At 47.2% G+C, this 21576-nt stretch overlaps 1 protein-coding gene across 2 annotated transcripts in view; it reads right to left on the bottom strand.

The window, feature by feature from the left end:
• Positions 1-1889: 1889 nt before the first annotated feature.
• Positions 1890-21576, bottom strand: part of Shpk (sedoheptulokinase) — a 26052-nt gene continuing 6365 nt past the window's right edge. Inside the window, exons 2-7 of one of the 2 annotated variants that reach the window (XM_055597296.1) lie at positions 20851-20992; positions 12856-13039; positions 12169-12321; positions 11272-11447; positions 8635-8835; positions 1890-3456 (exon numbers count right to left, since the gene is read on the bottom strand). In XM_055597296.1, the coding sequence (XP_055453271.1) occupies positions 3044-3456; positions 8635-8835; positions 11272-11447; positions 12169-12321; positions 12856-13039; positions 20851-20992 (1269 nt within the window). In that variant the 3' untranslated portion in view covers positions 1890-3043. The remainder of the gene's footprint in view (positions 3457-8634; positions 8836-11271; positions 11448-12168; positions 12322-12855; positions 13040-20850; positions 20993-21576) is intronic. The other variant, XM_055597297.1, reaches the window with a different exon arrangement.

A 21576-nucleotide genomic window follows, 5' to 3' on the forward strand; every position in this document is an offset into this window, starting at 1 on the left:
CTTATGGTTTGGTTTTTTTGTCTTTGGGGGATTGGGGCCAGAGAGAAAGAGGGAGAAAAAACATCAAGTGTGGGGAGAGCAGTGGGGAGGATCTAGGAGAAGTTGAGGGAAGTAAAAGAATATAATAAAACAACAGTGGATAAAATTTAAATATTTTATTTAAATCATGAGAAGTATGTTCAAAAATGAATGAATACATGAAATAAAGAGTGGACTCTGGGGTGGAACTCTCATCTAGACTTTCACTAAGTTACTTAGCTTTCTAGTGTGTCTGTTTCTCCATCTGTGACATGGGAGTAACAGTACTCACCTCCTAGATTACAAAGGTAAAGTAGGTTAAAATAAGCAGAACCTAAGTCAGTTCTCACTGCACAGCAGGCATCATATCATGTTATTGAAGCCTAAGATTTAGCTGGATGTCCCTTGCATGGAGAATAAATGACTGCCCCTTCCGGGCGTGGAGACTACTGTCACCTTACTCTGTCTTCTGGCGATAGGAGTTCATCAACATATCGACCTGACAGGCTTCCAGTCCCCTGCTGCTCTGGGAGTGAGACTAGTCTGGCCTGAGCCGGGCACAGTGAAAACCTGGCAGACACCAGGCTATTGTGGCTGCGCAGTCAGAATGAATCGAGGTCTGCTGATGACAAAACGTCCCCAAAGCTCAAAGGCTCCCGACGGCAAAGGCTTCTTTCTCACTCACAGTTGTGTTCTCCACTGACTGGAAAAGACTTGATGCCACATTGCCCTCAGTCAGGGACCCAGGAAGACAAAGTACACACTCTTGGGAGCACCAACAAATCACATAGGCAAAGGGAAGAGAGTGTAGCAAAGACATCTGCTCAAGAGTGGCACACTTCTGTTTACATTTTACAGCCAAAGTGACTCAGAGAAGAAAAATTTTAAGTGCTTCTAAGACTAGAGCGCTGGTTCCAGCCTGATGCTAGCAGAAGCCTAATTCATCAGCCAAGGAATCAGCTGGCCTCCAACATCTCTGGCACCTTGCAGCAATGAGGGCTGAAGCAATGAGTGGGTTGTAACTTCAGGCCAGAGAAAAGAGGCCCTGACATCTGTTCAACCCCGCCTCCTCTGGAGATGTAGGTCACATGCAAGGAAGGCAACAGCAAGACATTTAGTTAACAAGCTTGGATGCCAAGGCTCAGGCCTCAAGAGCAGAGCAGACATGTGGCCAAAAGAAGCCACAGAGTTCTAGGCCATCCTGGCCCCATGGCTTCAAGAACACCCATCCAGACCTTCATCTTTTTATTACATTTACTTATCTATGTGGAGCAGGCCATGCATGTGCCACACTGACACAGGGAGGGAGGTCAGAGGACACGTGGCTCCTCGGGATAGGACTCACATCGCTGGGCTTGGCAGCAAGTCTGTTTACCCACTGAGCCACCTCGCCAGCTCAAGATCTTAATCTTTATTTACATATCACCCACAGCTCTCTGAACATGCAAGGCCAGCTGCACCTTAGGGAGCGAAGGGGTTCTAGACACTGCTTCTTCATCTGACAGGGTTACCAAGAAGCCCTCAGCCTGTCCTCCTCTCTCACAAGGCCTTCCCCAAGGGCTGCAACATGACTGCCCCGGCTCGTGTGGCTAAGGGAAACCCGGTTGGCTTGTATAAGACGAGCATCCTCACCCTGGTGAACATGGGCAAGGCGTTTTTGTGTAGCAGCATTTTCTTAGCTCGGCCTCTCTTGGCGCTCACTACGGAGACCTGGAACCCACTGGGATTCACCTGTTTCTGCCTCCGGAGGGCTGGGACTAAAAGCATGCACCACCATACCTAGTCATGAGGGTTCCTGCAGCCATGTCAATCATGACAGCTGCCTCCAAATGGGGGGTGGGGGGGTTGGGTGTTTGTCAGCGAGACAAGACTCTGGAAAAATGAACTTTATTCAATTTTCTGAATTATAGCCAGCAGTGGGAGGCAAAAGGGTTCCCCTAATCATAGCTTGTAAAATGACTCATACAAAGAGACAACAGAAGCTGCCCCCAAAGTCACAGTGCCCCGAGCCTTGGGTCCTTTAGGAGGCCGGAAGTAGACACAATGATGGTGACCCTCTCCTGGAAGGTGCTGCCACATGGGGAGACAGGTGGTTCTCTGACCCCTATGTGCATGCCCACCGGAACAGGACACTTCTACTGAGCCAGAACCAGCAGAGGCCAGCAAGACCTTCACCACAGAGGAAGGGGTGGGACTCTGAAGAAAGGGAGAAATCATGAAACCGCCTACTATCTGTGGCCAGATTTAGAGAGATGTATGGCTGTGCGCAGTCATAGAAAAGGGCTGGTGCCTTGCTGCCATCTTGAAAACAGCCTGTCAGATGGTGTTCATCACAGTGCTCCGTGGTCCCCTTTCTTCTCTGGGATGTGCCTCCAAGCCAGTTGTGTTGAGAGGACCCAGGGTAGCCCCAGTGCAACACTTTCCCAGAAACAGATCCACATGGCAGGAAGCCTCCTCCTCCACCCTGTCTCCATGTTCTTAGGTCTCTGGAACAAACCAGCAGGAGGGATTTTTCCAATAATGCACTTGACTCAAAGTTGGACCACATGTACAGACCAATCTGAAAGTTGGATGTAAGTTAAAGCAGGGCTTCTTTGCTTAGTTGGAGCCATGGCTACCAGACTGTTGGTTCTTAAGTCATCTTTCTTCTCTGTCTACAAGTGAATCACAGACGAGCCTAGTAACCAGGAAACAGTTTGTGTTTCTCTCTTTCTCTCTCTCCCTCTTCCCAGTTTCCTTCCTCTCTTCCATTTTCTCAATCACCCACATTTTCATTTGCAATAAGCTCTCAGAACATCCTGTTCTTGGAAGACACTAGTTTGGGGCCTGGTTAATGATTCCTGGGTGCATGATTATCATATACTCTCAAGGTAAGATCTTGATCAATCTAGATAATACCTCAATATCAAATATAACTTACAGTCTGCTCACAGAACCGTCCAGGAAAAGGACAACCCAGAGATTATGTTGGCATTGTCAATTAGATAAAATTCCCAGCATTCCTTTAGCCTAAGAGCTTCCTGAACTAAAGCACCTTCTGGCTAAGATCTCTTTGGAGCATAACCAAAGCTGCCCCAAAGGCTGCATCTACATCCTGCCCAAAGCACACTGGCAAAGGGAATGCCCTTTGGACCTCCTGCTTCAGCACCTCATTCCTGGACAGCGCACTCCCACTCCCCATCACCCGCTCCACACCCCACTCTTTGAGCTGTTGAAAAGGAAGCATGGAGTGCAGGTTCTGAACAATGCCTCTGCACAGGGCCCGGGTCACATGCCCCAGGGAAAGGTCAGAGGAGGAGATTCTAGTCACAGAGGCCAGCTGGTCCGGCAGGTGCCTCTCCCCCAACACTGTTGGGGTGATGGTGAGATGGGTATCTTTCTGCTGTGCAGCTGCCTGGATCATGCGTGAATAGACAGCGGATTCTTCAACCTCCAGGCCTGTCAGAAACAGAAGATCTGTGTGAGATCATGCAGCCCATGATGGCAGGCAGAGACTGTTTTAGAATCCCCAGGACGAAGGGACAGGTCTATCTGCCACTTCTCACACTGCTGGAAGCTTCGAGCTCAGAGATTCAGTCTGGCTGGCCAACTCTGCTCTAGATGCCAGTCATTCGTCTCCTTGTAGCTGCAGCTGGAAGACAGTTCATCTGTATTACTGTGATTCCTAACCCTAAACTGAGATCATAACTATAACACAGCTATGGGATCCTAAGGAAACAAATGTAAACAACCATTAGCAAGCATCGTCTGAACTGCTATTTGAGCCATTAGCAGTCTCACTGCAGCCATGGACCCACACTGAAGTATCCTTGCTACATGGATGTAGCTTAAGCCATTCTTATATGCATGGATAGCTGGGGCCCAGGAAGAAGTGCTATGTTGGCTATCTGCAGCTGACTGATGTCAGGCCAGCATCCCAGTCAATTTCAGTCCCTATTCTATGTTAGCCCTGCAGAAGGATCACAAGTTAGAAGCCAACTTGGTCCGTAGAGTGAGATCCTCATTTCAAAAAAAGAATTAAAAGTATAAATAATAAGGAAGAGGTTTTGTTGTTTTGTTTTTTTTACTGCAATACACTTTCAAATTAGAATCACTTTGGCAGCTGGGATGAGGCCTAATAGTAGAGCACCATCATCCTAGCATGATTTGAGCCCTAAGAGCCATAAAAAGGAAAAAAAAAAAAAAACCCACTCTGATCTCTAACCTTCCTTTAGCTGAGGGAGAATGAGCCCAGCTTTGATGGGGACTAGTTTCCCATCCCAGGGGCTCTTTGCTAAGTGTTGTTAGCCGTAATAGCATGAGTCGCTCTGAAGGGACTGTGGAACCCACTCCCAGACCCTCTGTTGGAACAGGTCTAGGCTATAGATTCTGTGATGCAGCCAGGTTGGAGAGCCACCAGCGTGAAGCTTCAGGTGCTTCCGAAATATCAATATGAAATACAAACCCAGCTTCTGATTCAGGGGATCTGGGCAGACCTTGCTAGTCTGTGTGTATGAGAAGAACCCAGAGGCAGAGCATTGCTGGCCACACTGGCAGTGCAAATGCGCTGACGTCGGACTCACCTGAAGGGCATCTAGAAATTCCGTGCTTAGCCACACCCGTCCCCAGCCTAAGTCGGCACTTCTGAGCATGGGGAATCAACCCTGGGTCTTGGAAGAGCCTGTATGTGTGTATGCACATGTGTGCTGTATGTACTTGTTCAGGTGGGTACATGCATATGGGTGGAGTGCACATGTGTGTATGGCCATGTAGAGACCAAAAGTTGACATCAGGTGTCTTGATCCACATTCTTTTTGAGACAAGGTTTCTCACTAAAATGGAGGTCACTAGTCTTTAGCTACGCTGGCTGGCAATGAGCTCTGTAAATAGCCCATCTATCCCAGCTTCCCAAGACCCAGCGTTTATGTGGATTCTAGCATGCCAAACTCAGGTCCTCGTACTTTCACTTTACCAACTAAGATATGTTCCCAGCCCGCAATGGGGTTTGGGTGTGACTCGGTGGGAGGGCACCTGCCTAGCATCTGTGAGATTCAGTAACCTAGAGAGCCATGGTGAGTCACACCACCAGAGCCTCGTGCACACAAATTCAATTACGTGCACTCCTCAACACTGTATGGAGCCAGTCATAGCCTGATCCCTCTAAGAACGTCACTAAAATATCAGCTATTTGTTTTCGTGTTTGTGTTTAGGCATTGGGGATCAAATCCAGGTCCTGGCATATACTAAGCTTGTACTCTGCCTCTAAGCTACATCCCCAGTCCAGAGTTTCTTCCTCGCCCCCAACCCCAAGTTCTCACTGTGCAGCCTGGGCTGGCCTGGAATTGACAGGTTGACTTCAAAGTCATAAAAATCCACCTGCACCACCTTAAAGGCATGTGCCACGACATCAAGCTTCCAACTTCCTTTTTCAAATGAGAAAATCAGGAACAAAAAGCATGGAAGAGGAAACATCATAGAGTAAGAGGTTTTGACCCACATTTGGAGGGCCAGTGGTCCAGGGCGAAAACCGGAACCTGCCATCTGTGGCTCTGTGGAGGAAGATGCCGAGGCACAAAAGCCAGGCGCTGCCTCTCCCACAGGGGCTCAAGCCTGGGAGGATAAGAAGTTTCCGTAGGCAGGAACACACCAGAGCCAAAACCTAGACACTTTTGCACTCAAGTGGCCAGTGAAGCCAAGCAAGCTCTGTCTGGAGGCCTTCCCACCAGAAAATTCTTCTCAAGCCCACATTTGCTCTTCCAGAGGATGTGGTTTCAATTCCCAGCACTCACAAGGTCTGTAACCCCAGTCCCAGGGGATACAGCTCCCTCTTCTGGCCTCTCAGGGCACTTCATGCTTGTGATACAGGCATAAATGCAGTCAAGAACATACATACACATAAAATAAAAATAAAGGAGAAAAAAATTCAATCTAGTTCTCATACCAAAATAAACTGGGGTATCTTAAAAGCATATAGAGAAACTGTAAGGATTTAGAGTGTCTAGCTGTCAAGAGTAGAACTTGGGGGAAATGGTGGGTCTGTCTATGTATAAATCTTCACCTATGGTTAGTTTTCTTTAAACTCTGTCCTTAGGTTAAGCAGAGAATATTTGCCTACCATGTTTAAGGAGTTGGGTCAATTCCTGATGTTCCAACATTATAGAGTCTTGGGCAGCTGTTCAGGCAGTAAACTGTCTCTATCTTTTTTTTGAAGCTGCTAGCATGTGCTTCCTATTTACTCAAGTAATTAATTTTATTCCTTCTCAAGGCTCTGATGTAGTTGAAGACCAAATAGTCATATTATTACAATTAGCTTGCTTAGGAATTACAATTAGTTGCCTGGAATTTAAAATATGTTTCAGGTCTAGACAGGTTTTTAGGTTGTTTTTAGGTTTATAGATACACACCATAAAATAACTTAGGTATAAAACCTTAGACCCTCACAGATAAAATATTGTCTTCAAGATTGTCAAAAGCATTTACAGTTAGACTTTATATATATAAGCCTTAGCTGTTGGTTCTTAAAATTGTTTCATAATTATTCTTACTGTATAAAAAGTGGCCTTTTTATTTAGACAGAAAAGGACAATTGTTGGAGGTTGGTTTAATGCTGATTACTGGCCCTGAAGATCTGGTTACTGCCTGCCAGATACAGCCATCCTTGTTATGAAAACCTGCCTAAATCAACCTGATTGGTTGATTAAACAGCCTATACCTGGGCAGGGCAGAATGGGGTGGGCATGGCTAGGTTCCCCGGCTTTTGAGGAGAATCACTGGAGACAGACAGACAGGAGGAGAGGAAGAAGGAGGACTCCAAGATGAGTTAGCCTAGAGAAGAACTCATGTGGGTCTGGAGGAAGGACTCCAATAATGGCATAAAAAAAAAAAAAAGCCCAGATGAAGAATACAAGCAAGCAAATACTATGGGATTGTGGGTGGAAGGTAGACCAGATAAGGAGGATTAAGGTGGATGGCATTGATGGGATGGAAAATGGATGGTGGGGATACTGGGACAGTATAAGGAAAATATCTGCCCCGTCCAGAGTAAATAAATCTAACAGGTGTCCATGTCTTACTATTTGTGGTAGCAAGTTAACTAATACCGCCATGATAATCTTAGGGCTAATAGTAAACATAATATAGCTCAACACTTCTAAGGTTTATACTTACAACAACACAATCCCCAACACAGAAAAGCTTTTTGAAAACTCATGTTCTTAAGATCACACAGCATATAAATGTGTAAGACCTTGTGGGAGCTGATCAAACAGGAATGTACACGACAGTGGAATTTCATAAAAGGTTAAAGTATATAAAATCACTAATCTTGAAAGCACTCCCTGCCTCACCCCCCCCCCCCAAAAAAAGAAGAAGACTGTGAGAGATACAGAGATATACATGGAATAGTGGCTGAACACGGACCAAGAATGAAGTTGTAGGAGCGGAATTCTGAGCAGTGAGGAAACTCCAAGAAAACAAGAGTCTTGTGACCAGTTTCTTCAAAACATGGAATTGTTCTTGGAATGTGCTTTCATGTTCTTCCCAAATGTAAAGAATAAGAGTGAGTTTGCTTACATTATTCATTACAAGTAGCTATTGGTGTTTGTTTGTATGCCTCTCTGGCAAAGCATGCTGCTGTCGTGTTCAGCTTGCCCACTGCCATGGGCTTGCCCTTGTGACTGTGTACTTTATTTGTGTGACCTCTTAACCTTCAGAGTATAAATTGTCTAATGCTCTGAATGAAGTTGGCTATTGCATGAGACTTTAATCTACCTCATTTTTAGAATCCATTCTCCCAGGTTCCCCGGCCAACTAGAGCACCGCCTCTTTTACAGGAAAGAAAAACAGCTCAGAGAACAGCTGGTCAACCCAATCCAGTTACAGCAGTGTGTGATTATGGGTTTGCCTGGAGGGCCTCCTGGTTCTTCCCACTAAGAGGATCCCATCCAAGAAGGTGGAATTTACCCCACGATTTGCCAACCCCAGCCTGCCAGCTGTGCGCTCAGCCAGCAGAAGCCTGCCTCGTGCCTTTTTCCTGTGGCTCACCCTGTTCCCATATTCCATGTTTCCAGTTATCTGACTTTGACATGTTCCGGTGATCATTGCACCTGATGGTCACAATCTCCCTAAACCTGATGGCTGACCGGAAATGTCTACCTTCGGGACATACAGAACAAACCACTGGCAGAAGACAGCTACAGGTGCCGCCTTACACACAGAGCAGAGGAAACCTGGCCTTCTAAGAAATCAAGGCAGGAACTGCAGAGCAGAGTAAGTGCTATCAGGATTTTATAATATTGTCCAACATCGTGGTCTTTTTTGTTCATGTGTGTCTGGAAGGAAGGCCTTAAGTGTAAGGAGCCAGAAGACCTGGGGGCCGCTAGGAAACTGTTGCAATAATTCACAGTCAAGGTCAGGGGAAGGTGCCCAGCCTTCTGCCACCAAAAATAAAATTAAAAAAAAAGAAAAAAGTATATAGTGACATTTCAGAGACAGAGTGGAGGAAAGGAAGCTGAAAGCTCAGGAGTCCTGGGGCAGGCAGGCTGAGACTCAGCTAGGTGGGAGACTGGGTCTGGACAGTACACAGTAAGCGACAAGAGCAGCAAGCAGAAAACACCGACTCTGAGGGCTACAGCTTACCTAGATCTGCCATCCACTGAACAAGCATGTGGACAAACGTGGCCAGCACATTGCCTCCATTGAGGGATGCTGCCACCCCTAGGTAGGTCCTGGCAAAGTAAGGGAAGAAGGCGACGGGGGCTGCCGGATCCGGAGTCTGCGGAGGCTGGAATCCCACAGGCATGGAGGCGGCCAGCTGGACAGAGGTGCTGATGTTGAGAACTGCACAGAGATGGCAGAGCTTAGGCCTGTGTGGCTAACTCAAGGTCGCGCATCATAACGCCATAGCAAAGCTGGCGGGTGCAAAGTGTGATCCTGTTCAAAATATGTGTGTTCTTCAATAGTGTGTTCTTTTAAGAGGTATAGCCAATTGTGCCCACTGAGTGTGCCCTGGACGCAGCAGCTCACGTCTAGTAAATAACGTAAAGCAGGAGTAATAGTGCATTACTTCTCCAGCTGGCAGGTTTGGAGACCAAACTGACGTCAGTGTCCAACTTCCTCATCTGTTGGGGGATAAAAAGCTACAAAAACAAAAATAGCCTCAAAGGGAACAAAGGCCCTTCACGCTGTGCACAGCAAACCCTCCAGCAAGGCTGGGAGCCAGCAGCCCAGGGCCCCACCTGCCTCAGCACAGGGTCAGGGCCAGCGAAGGGACCTCACCACCCCTGCCCATGGAAGCAGAGAATCCAGCCACCCCAGGAAGGGGGCCTTGCTCTGACTAGAAAGTCCTCGTGTAAACTCATCATGGAATTCAATCCATTATGAGGCTAAAAAGGGCATCCAGCAGGAGCTTTCCAAGTTGAGTCAGATGGTTCATTGATTAGTAGATTTGTGGGTTATGGTGAGAGCAGCTTTGTAGAAAAGCTAGCTCACACAGGCTAGTTTTCTGTCTTCCTGTGTGATGTCCTTTGTCCTGCTATGATCTAGAAAGAAGGCCCAAGACTAGATGGTTCTCAAAGTTTTATGGCCAAACCTCTAGAGCCATAAGCTGAATAAACCTTTTTCTTTATCAATTTCTACTCGTGGCTTTCGGCTGTAGTGGTTATACCAGCATTTTCAATAGCATGGTTTTTAGGGGGGGGAAGGGAGCTAGTCATAGTGTTACACACTTGCATCTAGGAACTCAGGAAGCAGGGGAAGTACAGACAGGAGAATAAAGAGTCCAAGGCCAGCCTGAGCTACATAAGACTGTCAAAAAAAAAAAAAATGCTAGGGGAAGAAGAGATGGCTCTGTACTTAAGAACACTGGCTACTCATCCAGAGGACCTGGGGCTTGAAGGAGAGAATAAAGGTTCCTGTGACTACGACATGAGGCTTTTGGAGGGAGGCATGGACGAGACCCGGTATAGAAACACACATGCTGGCTCCTATGCCTTGCCCTCCATCCGTCTCTTCAACTGATCCTTTGCTATATGCTTTAAAATAAACCAGCCAACATATCTCTCCAAAGCACACAGACAGAGACAGATTGGGCACTTTATCCTCCACACAGCTGCTCAGAGGCCCAGAACAAACGCCTTACGCTGACGTGTGAGGGGGGAGTTCCTGTGGGATCTCCTCAGGGCTGAACTGAACTGGAGGACTTCTGGCTGCTGTCTCCCAGCTCATTGTTTGCTGGTCTGTGCAGAAACGCGATGCATCTGGTGTCACAAGTAATCTGTGTTATGACCCTACGATAGGAAAAAGGTGTCCTTCCTCCATTTCCTGGGAGCGGCCTTTACCTCTAACCAACTCTAAAACATTTCTATCACTCTAAAAAGAAAATGTCCCCTGTAAGAAGCACTCACCGTGGCCTCTAGCAGCCAATCATCTTTCTCTCTACAGGGGCCCGCCATGACGTTATGACACTGTCTGCTAATGACTATGGCTTTGTGTCTGTCTTTCACTCTTTACATGGTAGTGTTCAGTACTTCGATCCCTGTTAACTGTATATACAGCCACATTTCTCACACTCCATTCAGGTTGTTTCTGCTTGGGGCTGTACTGAACAAGACTGGCATAAACCATGGGGTTGGAGAGTTTGTTCGGACATGTGTTTCTAGTTCTTTAGCTGTGTCTCCAGCACTGGAATGGTCAGGTCCTATGGTAACCCCACATTTAAGCTGTGAGGACCTGGAGACTTTTTCCAAGGGCCTACACTACTTCACAACCCCACGTTCTTAGGTGTCATAGACTCTTGAAAAGAAACCAAATGGAGACTGTTCTGACAGGAAGGGTTCTGTACTTAGCGTGCATCTAATGTGCCTTCCTTTGACAAGCGCACAATAAATACAGCTCTAGTTTCCTCCTCCTGACTCACCCCTCATTCTGAGAACAGAGCCAGGGCCCTGTGCACGCTGGGCAAGTATTTAGCCACTGAACTATGGCCCCAGCTTAGCTCTATTTTGTTGCTCATGGAATACATAGAAAGAAAGAGAGCCTTCTCCTTCTCCTAGCCCCACCAGGGATAAAGCCCAGGTGGCCAGCACAGGGGAGAGAACCCTGAGTCCTGGCAGCTTCCCACAGAGGGATTCCCCTGCAGGGAAGAAAGTGTTTTCCTCTTCCCAGAACCCCAGGATGCTGAGCTTGTAGCTACACTGTAAGTCTTGGACCCCGGGTCAGAGTTGGTACTGAGGAGACGTCAGCGTGATTCTAAGGGGGGCACGAAAGGAGGTTTACCTGCATCAGTCCTTTGACCCATGCAGGAATACACAGAGGCTTGCAAGTCACCCAGGGCCACGCCCACCTGTGTTCCCTTCGGGATCTCAAACCATGTGTGAAAGGTTCTGCCTGCCACGCTGCCTGGCTCTGCAATGTCGGGGAGCAGGTGGACAGGGAAGCCTGCCACTTCCAGTCTGAAAGACAAAAGTGAGCCCTAGAGGTTCATGTGGCGTTCAGTCATGTGGCCTTTTCTGTCCCTGGAAAAGCGGTGCCGCAGCTTACACACAGCAGAAGGGAGGGCAGAGGGCAACGTCACCACAAAATGGCTCTGGCGTTTAAGTCATGAGCTTGGGTTTTGTAAACAGTGAACAAAAACATGAGATTCACTGTGGAGTGAGCTGGGGGACAACCTGTCTCAACAGCAGCCACAAACAGAGGAGGAAGGTGGGAGAGGGTTACACAGGAGCCAGACTTCAAGGCATTCCAATACCTGTGTTCGAAGGGACACAAACCCTCTGCAAAAGGGGACACCGGGGCGCCAGTACTGTTAGAGTTGGTTAGCACATTCCAAACCAAACCAGGCCCAGCCAGCATCCTCATGAACACCCAGTACATCCATTGCTCGTGGTTAGTGAAGGCTGCCTGAAACGTACCAGGAAGCTCTTTACCTGAACTACCATGCACTTCTAACTGTATCTCAGGGCTCAAAATTGAGGCCCTGAAGGAAGAGAACTTACAGCGCCCTGGAGTTTTGTACCTGCAAAGGCAAACATTTGTGTAGAATGAGCCTGACAGGCATCCCTCCAGCAGATGTCTTTTCATCCTACTCATACTTTAAAACACAGTGAAGCATGGGTACTCCCAAACCGCACTGAAGCTCTCCCTCTTCCTCTGGATCCATGACATCATACTCACATCTCCAAGTTCCAGCTCTGGCTCTGGGTGTTAAAATAGCCCCAGCTAGCAGCATTCTGGTCAGACATCAGGGGTCTTGGCAAGCCGCACAGCATGGCAACCACATAGTCCTGAATGGTGCCAGCTGCATCGTAGGACTTCAGGAACTCCGGGCTGTTTGTCACACCAAAAACAGTTCAGTACAATCTAATGAGGATATGGAAGCTCATGCTGTGCCTAGCTGTGAGCAGAGGGGACTAGACATAGAACCACTGGGGCACAGCCACAACCCCACACACTGAGGCTCAAGACACTGAATCCCTGGGAAAGACTGTCCCAGCCACTGGAGAAAAAGCTATCTCAAGCCAGCACCAGGGGGAAGACACACTGTGACCAGGAAAGAATCCCCTGGTCCTCACCCCACTGTGAACTCACCTTGGCAAGGCACTTCTTACCCTCCCTGTCTCTATCTGTCTCCTTCCCCACCCCGAACCTCAACCCCCATCCTAGGTTAGAAGCAGACAACCAACAGTGATCTTCCACAAATGAACCATTCAGGACCAAATCTGGCCCTTGTAACCCCAACTTGTACCAGGCCACACTCAAGACACAGGGCAGCAGGCAGAGAGATGGTGACTAGCTAGAGATGCAGTCCCTGCCTGTTCTCACCCCAGAAATCATGTGCTGGTTCAAAGGCAGTAATCATACCTGTTTTTCAAAAGCCAGAAGATGGTTGCACAGCCAAACCCTGTGGCCACACTGAGATGAGATGCAGGCTTGGGCAGAGAAGCCAGGAAACCACTGTTACAACGGCCATCCTGCCATGTAATCAAGTGGCTCACAGCTCTGGGCTCAAATACAAGGCCAGGCCCTCCCTCTGTCCACTCACAGCCTGCAACAAAGGAGATGGCAAAAATGGAGGAAACAGCACTGAGTTGCATACGGGCATGCCCTGAACATTCTCTGCCAGCTAGTTTATAGCACAGACATTTCCACTCGGAGACAGTGCTTCATACATGGTTCTGATATCAGAGTGGCTGAGTGACCCTGGGCAAGCCACTCACGTCCTCCATGTGTCAAGCCTCTCTGTTCTGCTCTCTCTCTCTCTTTCATTCTTCTTGACTGAGGGTGGACTCGGTAGGTGGGGAAGGATTGGGTTGGATTGGATTTTTTGAGACAGGGTCTTGCTATATAGCTCATAGCCAGAATTGGTCTCAAATTTTTGATCCTCCTGCCTCAGTTTCCTGCATGCCACAGTACTGCCATACCCAGACTATTTTATGACTTGGTTGGTTTGGTTTGTTAATTTGTTTCTAACTTGATACTGATACTGTGTCCCCTTTTCCATAAGAGGAGATGTTTAACAAACTCTCAAAGTCTCCTGCTCTGTGTCCTTCCAACCTTCATCATGACAAAATTTTCTAGGTTTGACATCAGGTTGATCACCAAGATGATTTCTCTTTTATTTTGTTCTGAGCCAACTCACCATTTGCTTGTCATACTAGAGATGGCACCCAGGGCCTCTCAAATACTGAGCACATTTCTACCCCTGAGCTACAGTCCAAAGCCCAAATTCATCGATTGTTTTTAAAGACACTAAGCTTCACTAAGAGGTCTGGCCAAGCTTATTGCATCTGTCTCTTCTAACATCTTGTGAAATTCCCTGTCCTCTGACTTAAATACTTATCTAAAACTGCTTGCAGCACATCTTTCTGCATCTGCATGCCTCTGTGCCTCAGAATGCTCTTCATGCTCTCAAAGTTGATCCATTAGAACAGTCTAGGTTCAAAGTTCCTTTCCTTCAGTGTGTTAAAACATTATCTGTGGTAGATCCACACCAATCCTTTGTTGTATCTCCTATGAAGCAGAGGTGTCTAAATCTTATTCCTTTAGTTATGCATTTAACCGGTGCCTCAAAAAACAAAACAAAATAGTAAAGTAAATAAAACAGAAATAAAGAAAAGAATCAGGAAAATTAGGTAGAAAAGCATAGCAGTTGAAAGACTGTAATGTGTGAAATTAATAATAGAACTAATAGAATATAGAACTGAATGAAATTTCAGAACAGATATCATGCTGAATGACGAGACTGAGATCTGTCTTGGGGCAGGTTAGATGGCGCAGTTCGTCAGGCTTCTGCTGCCAAGCCTGACCACCTGAGTTCGATCCCCACGCGGCAGAGGCGAGAGCCAGCTCCTGCAAGCTGTCCAGTGATTTTCACACTCACTGGCATGCAGACACACTCATGCCTGTGCACACTTGAGTTCACACACAAAGATATATGAAAATGAGCACAGGACAATACTTTCCGTTCTTCAGTGTCTGTTACCCTAGCCTCTGAGCTCGTTTCCCCAGTAGCACTGACTACCCCGCTGGGACATCGGCGGGCCAGGTAGTCCTAAAATCTGGAAGAAGGATGCAGCTTCTGGGTAGATCCCGGTAACCCACCCCGGCCCACAGATTATCTCCTCATGCCAGGGCTTCCCATCTGAGCCCCAAGAACAAGTGATGTTACATGAAGTCTTAGGTTATAAGTCACCAACTCTGGAACTGGATGGGGCCACCTTCTTTTCTCTAATGTCTTCACTTCATCCCTGAAGACACCCATGTTCCTGTGGGACTGTAGTGGGCTGGGGAAGCCAGAATTCCCCTGGGGAATGGCTGTCTGTTACTTGGCCCAAACTACCACACATGCGCACACACACACACACACACACCAGTAACAACAACAAATGAGTCCCCCAAACCCCCAGGGTTCTCACAGTATTCTCCCATTTTCTCTCTCTCTCTCTCTCTCTCTCTCTCTCTCTCTCTGTGTGTGTGTGTGTGTGTGTGTGTGTGTGTGTGTGTGTGTGTGTGTGTTTTCCCTCTTATGGTTCCCCTGAAACCTGGAACAAAGGTCATGTTAGCTCAGTATCTTGGTGACAGCCATCTGGAAGTTCAGAACCAGAAAGCACTTGGAAATCTGGATCCCTGGATCCTGGTGTTTCTGACATTTTTACCTCAGGTTCTAGCAAGAACAGGGTTGAAGTTAAGATTCTGTTAGAGTCCTGTGTGTGGTCTGTGGCGTTGTCTATGTTAAATGAGGTAAGGCTGAGAGCATGGGCAGCGCTGGCGGCACAGAGAGAACACTCGGTGAGCACTAGAGAAGGCGGGCTGCTGAGGAGCCTTCACTGCATTATGCTTCACACTGAACTGCCGTCCAGGGTCTGCGTATTAAAGGCTTGGTCCCATCTCATGCTGCAGAGAGGGGGTAGAAACTTTAAGAGGTGGAACTCAGTGAGAGATCCTTAGGTCTTTGAGGACGTGCTCTCAAAAGAGATTGTTGGGGAGTGGGGGGCTGGAGAGATGGCTCGCCAGTTAAGAGCACTGGCTGCTCTTCCAGAAGACCCCGTTTCAATTCCCAGGATCCACCTGAACAGTCTGTATCATTCTGGCCTCATCAGGAATTGCATGCACATGGCACCCTGACATTCAGGCAAGCACTCATACACATATAATAAAGATAAATAAAAGCTCATAAAATTTTAAAGAGAGAGATTGTGGGACATAAGTTTATTTTCTGTCTCTCCTGTCTCCTTCCTAACTACAAGGAGAAAAGTTTATCCCTCCCACTTGTTTCCACCATGATCTGTCCAAAGCATTTCACTGAAACCTCCCTCCGAAGCAGTGAGCGGAAATGAACCTTTCCTCTCCATAAGCAGCAGAGAGCTAGCATGGCTAACCCTGCCCTTAGCCTCAGGGTGTTTCTGGCAGCCTTTGAAAAAGACAGCTTACCTCCCCTACACATCTTCTCCTCAGATATGGCTCTTTCTCCCACCACCACACAATTTAATTACAACCACCGCAGCAGCTGGAAAAGAATGCTGATGCAACACGTGGGACCAGAACAGCTCACAGCAAGACTTAGTACACAGCAATAAGAACCTCTGTCCCCGACAGCAAAATGGTGTCTGCCAGCAGAGTAGAAGTTTCATGGCTGTGTCTGATCCCAGACCTCAGATTTGAGATCCAAGGTCACTATGTTTTTCTATAAGTTTATTCATAGGAAACCAAAGAAAGGGAGTTACCTGCCCCTCTCCACTTAGTCCTACACTGTGACGCATCCATTCATTTACTCACGCTTGGTGACTGAATGACATATCCACTGACGGTCCACTGGGCATCAGACACTGGTTCTAGTCCAGTCTCTGAGGAGGCAGTAATGATCAAGGGAGAGCCACTGCCTCCAGGAAGCTCATATGCTAATGTAGAAACAGAGTACAAACAAGCAAAGATAGAATATCAGGTACTTTTAGTTGCTGCAAAAAATGTGCAAATGGGAAAGAGGAAAGAAAGTGGTAGGTTATTTGAGGTGGTCCAGGAAGTCCTCTCTTAAGTGACATGTGAAACACACGAATGGAGTAAGGGGGTGAGACAGAGTGGAGAGACGGCTCGGTAGTCAAGAGCACTGGCTGCTCTCCCAGAGGTCAAGAGTCCAGTTCCCAGCAACCACACGGTGGCTCACCACCATCTATAATGGATACAGTGCCCTCTTCTGGCGTGCAGGTGTACATGCAGACAAAGCAACTCACATACAGAAGATACACAATAATTCTTTATAAAATATCTGGGGACACGTTACAGACAAAACCATGCTAACGACTCTAAAGGGGCCTTATCAGACGGCCTGTCAGTATTCCTGGCATGCGGCACAGCAGAGGAAGTGCCAGCCTGGTGTTGTGTGATCCCAGGAGGCGGGGACAGAATTGGGTGCTTCCTCCTGTGACAGATGCCCCAACAGCTGCACAGCCGCCTGAATCTACCTGTGGGCTTCTCACCTCAGTCTCAAAGCTGCGACCTGAAGCGCCAGCTCTCCCCCTCACCTCGTCTGTTTCCAAAACTCTTTTGAGCCCATTTTTATATTGTTTGAATTATAATTTTATTATATATATTTATAATGTGCCATATATTATTTAACACACTTTAAAATAGTAATTCATTTACGCTGTGGTAATTTTTGTTTGTTTAATGTATCATGTTTTGTCTACATGTATGTCTGTGCATCACGTGCATGCAGTACCAGTGGTGGCCAGAAGAAGGCACTAATTCCACTGGAACTGGTATTACCACAGCGAGGTGTGAGCTGGGTGCTGGGACTTGATTTCGTGATTGTTATCCCACATAAGAAAAACCAAAGTAGAGTGCTTTTAAAATCTGCCCAGCTTCACAGACCTAACAGACAGCATGGCAGGGTCAGCGTGTGAATCTAGGAAATCTGTTCCGGAATCTTGCCCAACGTGTGTCTCCTCTTTCCAATGTTGCCTCCTCTTCCTTCCCTTTGGTAAAAAGATGCTATAATTTGAAGCTTTAATGACACAACAATAAGTAAGTGAATTCTCAACTTTAAAGACTCTTCAAATATTATAGATGGGCAAAGGTTCTGCATGCCCGCTGCCCACTTCATCGCGCCCCTTCTTATCACTGTGCATTCTTACCAGCCATTGTCTATTGTAGACACTCACACAACAGGTTTTGCTTTATGAAGTTGACCTGGGTGTGTTTGTTTAAACGCTAACTCTTCACTGTGTCTATTGCTGCCCAGCAACATGTTTGAGTTCTCTGTGTGTCAATATGCTTGAATGCCCCTATTCTTCTTAGCTGTTGTCCCACGCCATGGGCCTGACTGCGTGTATGTAATGAGTTCCTATGGGCAAATATCATGTTTTTACCAAAATAAACAAAGATGCAGTGAAGGACGGTGACAATGCCTCCTCAAATACTTCTCCTGGACTAGTTCCAAGTAATAAAATTTCTGAGGCACAGCAGCCGCCTTTTTTGGAGGCCTTTCGAAGCTGCCCTTCAGAACAGCTCTGATCATTTCCACCAGTCACATACCAGCTGCAGCATCTATAATAAGCCAGTTCTCTACCCTTTGACAATTTTTGATAGCCCAGGTTGTTTGGTTTCTTTCTGTCCAGTGGGTGGAAAATGACGTCTCATGGTTATTGGTATCTGCCGTCTCCCAATTATGGACAACAGTGAGCATCCTCTCCTCAGCATTTCCTCTTCCAGGAACTGTTTGTCCAGGACCCGTGGTCTGTCTGCCTTCTCTTTGCCTGATGTCTGTCCTTCACCTGCTCTACATTGGCAAATGTTTTTGTCCCATCTGCAGCTCACCTTTTGGCTTTGCTTTATAGGCCCCTTTCTCTCCCTCTTTTATTGAGCCTGAAAGTGGACTCTGAGAACAGGCCTAACCACAGGCCTCTCAGAAAATGCCCATCACTCCCAGTACTCCCGCTTGCTTGCCTGTGCCCTCACAGAAGCACTTAGCCCTCTGTTCGCTGGTGCCTGACCACGCTGGCTCTGTTCCGGAAGGGACAGGCTTCTACACTCGAATTCTATCTCTCCCAAGAGGACTGGTACATGGCCTCCATGTGGTAGGCACTAAAATCAGCCTGAATTATGGACACCATTAAAAGAGGCACCACTCAATCCCAAACCTGATTTTGCTGGACTCCATCATGAGGAATCAGCGGCAGAAAACACACTTCCTCCTTCCCAGAAGCAGAAAGCAAAATGAGAAGACAGCAGGCTGGCTCTGTGAAATTTTAAGCAGCTCTTCCACAGATGTGGCCGATGGTTGTGAGGTTGGTACAGAGTCCAGAAGACACGAAGAGAGGAAGGCAGATGACCAGACCGCAATCATTAGGTCTGTGCTCTCCCCTTTAGGAAGAGTTGAAGTATTAAAAGGACATTTATTCTTGTTAATAAAGAATTAGAGCATTTAAAAAGCTTTTACAACCTAGACTCTCTGGAAGAGGTCAGCTCTGGCGCCCTTATCGCCCTGCTGCTGCTTGTAGCCAAGCTTGTCTGCCTGGACCTGACAACAGACACCCAGCCCTGTGGGGGCAAGACTCAGAGGATATCTCACTAGACCGGGCCAGTCACCCCCACACAGCCCAGGGGACCTGAGCTGCTGGCTCTCCAGGTAGGAAGGAGGGAACCCAGCATCTGATCCTCTTAACCACATCACCCATCAGTTCCAAGTAACCACTTCTCCTCTGCTTAAAGTGTCTGTACTCAGCCAGGGGTAGTACCATGTGTCTGTCTGGGAGGTGCAAGACGCCATCTCAAAAAACAAATAACACCCATCTGTGCCTAAATGACACTATTTCTGAGTTTTGTTATATAATACTATCCTTTCTGGTTTATGTCTCTATGACATTTTCTATCATTTAAAAAGAAGTAATGCCAACCAAATCAGGGAGTCTGTGACTTCCTGCAAAGCCTATTCTTTCTGTGGACATTGTGTTGGGAAGTCCCTCCCTTTCCCAACCCACTCCTCTCCTGCGGCACTGGTCTTCTAAGAGGCTTCGTGTCAGAAATGGGATAGACAGGGATTGTTGGTGTGTGGCCAAGAGCATGTTATTCTAACCTCTCTGACCTTCCTGCTCCTCATCTGCAGTGCTGACAGTCACACATCCTAAAGCTGTTGGGAAAGACGGGTGAGGTCATGCAGGTAGCATCCTTAGCCTGACGCCTGGCACCTGAAGTGCTCATTGTTGCTTCCCTGGCACAGTCTCCTCCTAAGGGCCACACAGAGCACGTCAGCACTGCCTTTGCAGCACAGCAAACCTGCATCAGATGACAGAGAAACAATGCTTTGCATGCACATATTCAGCATGCATGAGGCCCTGGGTCCCATCCCCAGGACCAAAGAACAAAAAATAATAATAATAATGTTTTGCCCATTAAAGTGATAGTAACTAGAATTATGTAAAATGTTGTAAAGATTTAAAACTATACCCAGCTGGGGCTGGTGGCACAGACTTGTAATTCAGCTACTTAGGAGTGTAAGACAGGAGGATCATAAGTCTTTTTTGCAGCCTGCTTGAGCTATTGTGAGTTTAAGGCCAGCCTGTATCTCAAAATAAAAAGAAGAAGAAGAAGAAGAAGAAGAAGAAGAAGAAGAAGAAGAAGAAGAAGAAGAAGAGGAGGAGGAAGAAGAAAAAAAAAAAAAAAAGAACCATAGATCAGTGATAGAATACTTGCCTAGCACATGTGAGGCCCTAGGTTGAATCCCTAGAACCACAAAAGAAAAAAGAAAACCTGGAAGTAGAGGCAGGTGGGTCAGCAGTTCAAGATTAGCCTTAGCTACTATATAAGGCCAGCCTGAGCTACACGAGACCACAACTCAAAAAAAAGGGGGGGGGGGCAACAAGTAAAAGTGCTCGCTACACAAAGGTCCATCCCCAGACATGAAGTGGAGGAAGGGAAAACACACACACACACACACACACACACACACACACACACACGTACACAAAGCATAACAAATTAAAATTGATTTACTTTTAAAACATTCAAATTTCAGTTTCCATGGCTTGACATCTTGTTTAGTTAGAGATAACCCTGTTGCTGCTGGCACAATAAAAAGAAAGATGTAGGAAATCCTCTCTACTGAACCCCAGAAAAGAATCACTCACTTTCTCCTCTGGCTGTCCACAGTAACGCGCATGGATATACAAGCAGACAGTTGAGTCTTAATCACAAATCTGACTCAGACAAAATTGCACGAAACACAGATGATGGCCTACGATATTTTGTTCTGAGGAGCAAGGTACTATGCCCACATCAGGACAACCTGACCCTGGTCTAAGAGCCCTGTTCTTGGTCTGTTAAGTGACCACAGCATGAGGTCATAACCCACACCCAGCGTACCTTGGCCTGCTTTCCAAAATAGGATGCCATGCATCTGTCCCGACACTCCAATGCCCCCAACTCTCTGCAGCTGCTGCCGGGGAAGGGCATCAAGGCATTCGTTTAGGGCTTGGATGATTGTGCTCACATCCTGCTCCTTCCCCTGGAAACAGAACAGGACAGGGTGGACACGGGCAGACAAACAGACAGACCAAAAAGGGAAGGTCTCCATGGATCTCCTAGAGAGGACTCATTCTCCAAAGGTCACTGCCAAGATATGGAACTGAAGGAGCTGGTTAGCTCTAGCTGGGCCTGGCCTAAGACTGTCCAGCAAAGGCCCAATCCCCACCCTCAGCTGCAGACAGTTCAGCGGACAGACCAGGCTCTGCTGAGCAAAGCCTGTTCCCCCATCAATAGGAGCAATACGGAGAGGGTCTCCTTCACAAGCAATGTGGAAAAGTGGGGCTGGAGACAGAGGGAGGAGTCAGGCAGTGCAGCGGCAGATGGAGTTCACCCCTCTCCCCTCCGCTCCAGGTTGGCTGCAAAGAATGACTACAGACAGATTCAGCAGGAGAAAAAGCAAATAGATTTATTAACAAGCAAGACGACAAAAAAAAAAAAAAAAATCACAGACAATGAAGACCCACTGAAGTTTTACATTAACACTCATTCACAGGAAGGAAGGGAAGGAAGGAAGGAAGGAAGGAAGGAAGGAAGGAAGGAAGGAAGGAAGGAAGGAAGGAAGGA

Source organism: Psammomys obesus, unplaced genomic scaffold, assembly GCF_907164565.1.
Source record: "Psammomys obesus unplaced genomic scaffold, mPsaObe1.curated_primary_1811, whole genome shotgun sequence".
Classification (NCBI taxonomy): Eukaryota; Metazoa; Chordata; class Mammalia; order Rodentia; family Muridae; genus Psammomys; species Psammomys obesus.